General features: G+C 34.4%; 1 protein-coding gene across 1 annotated transcript; it reads left to right on the top strand.

Moving 5' to 3' along the window:
* The first annotated feature begins 2,971 nt into the window (after nt 1–2,971).
* Nucleotides 2,972–3,925, top strand: LOC127549177 (olfactory receptor 4F3/4F16/4F29-like). The gene has a single exon (XM_051977009.1). It carries the CDS (start codon nt 2,987–2,989, stop codon nt 3,923–3,925), a length of 939 nt encoding a protein of 312 aa, XP_051832969.1. The 5' UTR covers nt 2,972–2,986.
* Nucleotides 3,926–5,884: the final 1,959 nt, after the last annotated feature.

Below are 5,884 nucleotides of genomic sequence, written 5' to 3'. Positions count from 1 at the left end.
GTTCCATTCCTATTTGATTAAAGTTCATTTTGCTTGGGACTATTACTTCCCCTAATTTTCCCTCCTTTTTATTAACTTTTCTTCCCTTTTCCCCATCTTTTTCTCCCTGTTGAATGAAACATTTTTTCTGCACTTACTTACGTATGCCTGTTTGTATCATACTCTCTTTTGGCTAGTTCAGATGAGACTGAGGTTCAAGTGATTCTAGCTTCTTTCACCCCTTTCTTCCTTTTGTAGTGTTCACTTAAATACCTAAACTATATATGATAATTTCTCCTACTCTTCCTCTACCTTTCCTTAGCTTTAGTATATTTCTTCCCTGTGTTTTTGTGCTCTTCATTAAGATCATCAAAATATTAAAAACAAAACAAAAGAACAAACTATTATCAGACTATTTTATTAGGGACCTCTAATGATACATACATTTTCTCCCTATATTAAAATATAAGCAGTTAAAACTTAAAGTTTCTTATGATTATTTGCTCATGTTTGCCTCTTATTTTTAATTCATGTATATATTTCAAAGTATATGATGAAACTCTAGATCTTTCATCAAGAATGCTTGGACATCCATAATTTTATTAAAAATAAAAGGATCTCCTTTAGAATTATACTGAGATTTACTAGTAAGATATTCTTGACTGTAAATCAATTTCTTTGCCTTATGGAATATCATATTCTAAGCACTCTGCTCCTTTTTATGGTGGCTGCTTAACAGTATTTGAATTCTTTCCTTCAGATTATTTGCAGTGGAAATGGGATTTTGGCTATTATGTTCCTAGGAGTTTTCGTTTTGGTGATTATTGCTGGATGTGACTAATTTTTTTCCTATTTATTATTTGTCCTTTGGTTGTAAGAGATTTGTGCAATTTTCTTTCAAGTTTTCCTGAAATATGATGTTTAGGCTCTTATTTTGGTGGTGGCATTCAGATAAAACAATAATTTTTAAAAATGTTTTTCTCCTCAATCCATTTTCCAAATTAGTTACTTTTGCTATTATTTTGAGTTGTGAGAAATGAGGGTTGAGAGATTCCTTGATAGCAATGAGATCCCCTGGACAGTTGCGTAGGCTTTGTGAAAGAATTCACAAATGCCAATGAATTCAGGCTCAAAGTTTGTGGGAAGAATGGATTTATTACATTAAGAAAATAGCTTTCTTAGTAGTCAAACTCCTGTTAAGATTTTTTGCAAAAGTCTGGGCACATAGCCTGTGATTTTATGGGGTCTCTTTGGCTTCAAGCCAGGGGCCCATCTCCAGGAATGAGGGACTAATCTTCAATTCAATATAAGACCTTGGCCATAACTCAGGCTGAGATTTCCAATTGAATGAGATTACTTATCTGGAAGTTTCCCTTATGAATGGGTGGGCTCTCTCCAGAGGCTAGGAGGATTTGAGACTCAGGATCACCCTTCCCCCAAAGATTAAAGGGGACACAGTTTACATCAATCACATACTTTATATTTTCTTCTCCTTTTTCAGTCTTTTGATTTTGTTTTAATATTTCTTGTTGTCTCATGGAGAATTCATTGGTTTCCATGATTAATTTATCCTAATTTTCATGGAATATTTGCTTGGGTAAGATTTTATACTTCTTGTGACTATTCTCTTTCCATTTAATCTTTCCAATTAAATCCTCCTCAAGCACAACATTCTATTTATAAAAAATATTTTAAATGATCTTATCAAACTCTTGCTTCATTTCACTGGGAATATAGTTTGATTTTGTGCTCAAGCTGTGTTATTTTCTGAGGCAATTTTGTAAATGTTTTGAAGACATTCTCTTTTGTGTTTGTGTTTTGCTGTTGCCACCATAATATATTGTTTATTGTGGTGGAGTTTTTGTTTTTGTTTATTCATTCTTTCAGGGAATTGATGTTAGGTTTTGACTCTGCCACTTTTCTGCAGGCAAGGTTTGACCTTGCTCTTGGTTGGGATGACAGAGTTTTTGCTGGCTCTAACCACTAATAGCCAGCTAGGAAGCACTATAGCTTCATATTGGCTCTTTTGGTCTGTGCTTATAGTCATTGTTAGTCTTCAGATTGATTTGGGGCTATATTTCATACTTCTTACTCCATAAATAGATCAGGTTCCACAAACTATTGCTGTCCTGATTTCCCCTAATCCCTAGAAACAAATTATCTCCTCAAGCTGCTGTGATGCAGCAGATCTAGAATTTATCTTGTGAAAAAAGAATAATTATTCAGCATCTGGAAATTCTACACTTCTACTTGCTGGATGATTATTTTTTCTGCATAAGGTAAGTTCCTTCTGTACCAGATGTAGAAGACCTTCCAGTTTTAGTGCAGAGCTTCAGATAATCACTTTAATGTCCTTAGTGTCTGCTGACCTATTTTCCATGGTAATCTGGGCTAAAAAAAATGCACAATGTGATTAAAATAACCCACCACATCCTGATCAGTATTCTAGTGTGTGTGTTTTCTTAGTCTTTGTTGGAGGCACGGTGGGGAAGAGCTCTGATGTACTATTTGCTTCTACTCAAAAATTTCATCTAGTCTCATCAGTAGTTTAAAAAATTTCAGAGAGTTCAAGTTGGATGAACACTTAGGATCTTTGAGTTTGGTAATAAAGAATGTTAGTGGTAAACTTTGAGAGGGAATTTGCAGTCTAATTATAGGAAAGCAAGTCCTGATTAGTTGAGTAAGTTGTAAGCAAGTATAGTAATTGAGAGATCCTCAGTTTTCAGAGCTGTTACTTCTGGCCCTCCAAATAAGTTAGCATATTTTACATTTACTTTTCTCCTGAACCTGTTGTTTTTTTCCCCAGGAGCATTCAAGATTCTTGAGGGCAAGGTTAGTATTTTGATTTTGTATCCAAAGTAGCCAGCAGTATATTCAACATGTAGTAGGTGAATAATAATGTTTGTTGATTTGAATTCTGGAACATTAATATTATTCAAAATAATTTGGTTCTCTCTTTATTCTCTTCTTAAAGGTGACTATCAAGGTGGTATCATTGACCAAGACAATGGAAAGAAAGAATCATACTGTGGTTACAGAGTTTGTGTTCTTGGGACTCACCAATTCTTGGTATTTGCAGCTTTTCATCTTTCTATTCTCATCTTTGTTTTATGTGGCAAGCATAATGGGAAACTTCCTGATTATTCTTACAGTGACTTCTGACCCTTGTTTACATTCACCCATGTACTTCTTGCTGGCCAACCTCTCCTTCATTGATCTGGGAGTTTCCTCTGTTACTTCCCCCAAAATGATATATGACATTTTCAAAAAACGCAAGGTCATATCATTCTCTGGCTGCATCACTCAGATGTTCTTTATTCACTTGATTGGTGGTGTTGAGATGGTGCTGCTTATAGCCATGGCCTTTGACAGATATGTTGCTATATGTAAACCTCTCCATTATCTGACTATTATGAGTCCAAGGATGTGTGCTGTGTTCCTGGTGGCTGCTTGGACTATTGGCTTCATCCACTCAGTGGTCCAGCTGGCTTTTGTTGTTAATCTGCCATTTTGTGGCCCTAATGAATTGGACAGCTTTTATTGTGACCTCCCTCGGTTCATCAGACTTGCTTGCACACATACAGATAGATTGGAATTCATGGTCATTGCAAATAGTGGCTTCATTTCCTTGGGTTCCTTCTGCATCTTGGTCATCTCCTACATTTTCATCCTAGTCACTGTTCAGAAGCATTCTTCAGGTAGTTCTTCCAAGGCTCTCTCTACTCTATCAGCTCACATCACTGTTGTGATTTTGTTTTTTGGACCATTGATCTCTTTTTATATCTGGCCATTCCCCACATTACATATAGATAAGTTTCTTGCTATTTTTGATGCAGTTCTTACTCCTTTTCTCAATGCAGTAATTTATACACTGAGAAACAAAGAGATGAAAATGGCAATGAAAAAAGTGTGCAATCAGCTTGCAAATTTCAAGAAAATCTCTTAAATCACTGAAAAGGAAAATAAAAGTATTTTATTAACAATAATTTGAAGCTTGGGGCTGGAAAGGATGAGTTTGGTTTTGTTGGACTGAATTTGAGTTCCTGCAAGGACATTGGGATATTGGGAATATTGTTTTGGATCTGGGGGAGAAAGATAGAGGTGATTTCTAAATTGTTTACATAAATATTTTTCTTCAAATAATGGATTTATGCAAGATCATTATTTGACCATGTAGACAGTGCAGAGAAGGATTTTGATAGTAGAAGAATTACCTTATTTAACTGGTAGAAGGGAAAAAGAATAATGAAGGAAATAGAGAAGCAGCAGTAAGAAACTTAGAACAAAAAGGTATTTGTGACATAAAAGAATAAGGTAAAGAAGATTTTAAGAAAGAAATGATAGTTGACAATTTGAAATATTACATAAGGAGAGTTACTGTTTTTTTTTCTTTCTAAATTCCTTACCTATTCCAATAAATTTTTCTTTCTTATGCATTCTAAAATTACATATTCTAGGAAATAGCCATTTAAAAAATTAAAGTAAAATAACATTAATCATTGAGTAAGTCCAACTTCCCATACATTTTGGTTTCTACAAGCAAGTTTGTCAATCTATTTTGGATAAGTAAATTTTGGTGATAACATGTGGTTTCAATGAACTTATTATTATTGACCTTGATATCCCGTATAAGATAGTCCTCAATCTATCTTTTGGCTTGCATGATTTCTCATTTATACGTGGTAAGCCACAATTTCTGATCTTCCTTATTGATGAGGGGATTTATAACTGCTTTCATGTTGTCTCCCCCATTTGAAGACTATGAGCTCCTTGAGAGCCAGGGCTATATTGTTCCTTTCTTTGTATCCTCAGTGCTACGACAATGAATATTTATTAACTATCTAATTGTGTGTCAGGCATTGTGGGGATTTAAAGAACTGTACAACATTTTTTGTTCTTAAGGAGCTCTGGATCCTCTAATGGGGGAGAGAAACTATGTAAGAACAAGCTTTCTCTTTTTCTTTGTTTCTCTTTGTCTCTTTGTTTCTCTCTGTCTTCATCTCTGTCTATCTCTCTCAGTTTTCTGTCTCTCCTCCCTTTTCTCTTTGTCTGTCTGTCTTTCTCTCTGCACATACACATTCATATATATAGATAAAGATGTATAGAAATAATAGAGATCGTCTATGGAGATGATAAGAGGGGAAAATACTAGAATTAAGGGGGGGTTAGAAAAGGCTTTCATTGTTGTAGTTCAATTTTGGAGGAAGCTAGGGAAGCTAGAAGGTAGAGATGAGGAGAAAGAACATTCCAGACATTGAAAACAGTCAGTAAAAATGACAGAATAAGGGAGATGGTGTTTCAAGTGCAGGAATCAGCAAGGAGATTAATTAGATTGTAAAGTATCAGTGAGAGAAGTATAGAGGGATATAATATATAAGAAAACTGGAAAGGTGGGAGAGGGAGAGTATGAAAAAGTTTGAATGCCAAATAGAGGATTTTATATTTGGTATTATAGGTGATAAGGAACCACTGGATTTTATGGAATGGTGTGTATGTATGTGAGAGGTGTGGTAAAATGTGCTTTAGGGAGATTATCTTGGCAACAATCTAACAGTTTATAGCATGTTAGACACTGTATTCTGTCTTAAACTGTTATCCCTTTTATTACTTGTATTTCTAATATTCTACACATTCTTTAAAACTTCCTAAATGTATTTATCCTGGGCTTCCAATGAAGTATTATGAAAAATATACATTATATTTCTGAATTTTTGAATTTTTAATCTTCTCAGTGTTCTACCTAATGCTTGCATTTAGATATCATTTTTTCTTCTAAAATGCACTAAATTTATGAAATGCTTCTTTGGTTTTCATTATTCCTCCAAAACACGCTCTCTTCATTCAGAAAGGATTATATTATGATCATTATTATTTCAATGGCTCTCATACACATTAATGTCCTGTA

Source organism: Antechinus flavipes, chromosome 2 (assembly GCF_016432865.1).
Source record: "Antechinus flavipes isolate AdamAnt ecotype Samford, QLD, Australia chromosome 2, AdamAnt_v2, whole genome shotgun sequence".
NCBI classification, from domain to species: Eukaryota; Metazoa; Chordata; class Mammalia; order Dasyuromorphia; family Dasyuridae; genus Antechinus; species Antechinus flavipes.
Note: the sequence above shows the minus strand (reverse complement) of the source record. Positions and strands in the feature narration are given on the sequence as shown.

What these genes read in the sequence shown, in the direction of transcription:
- LOC127549177 (XM_051977009.1), top strand. Translation starts at nt 2,987, where the DNA reads ATGGAAAGAAAGAATCATACTGTGGTTACAGAGTTTGTGTTCTTGGGA.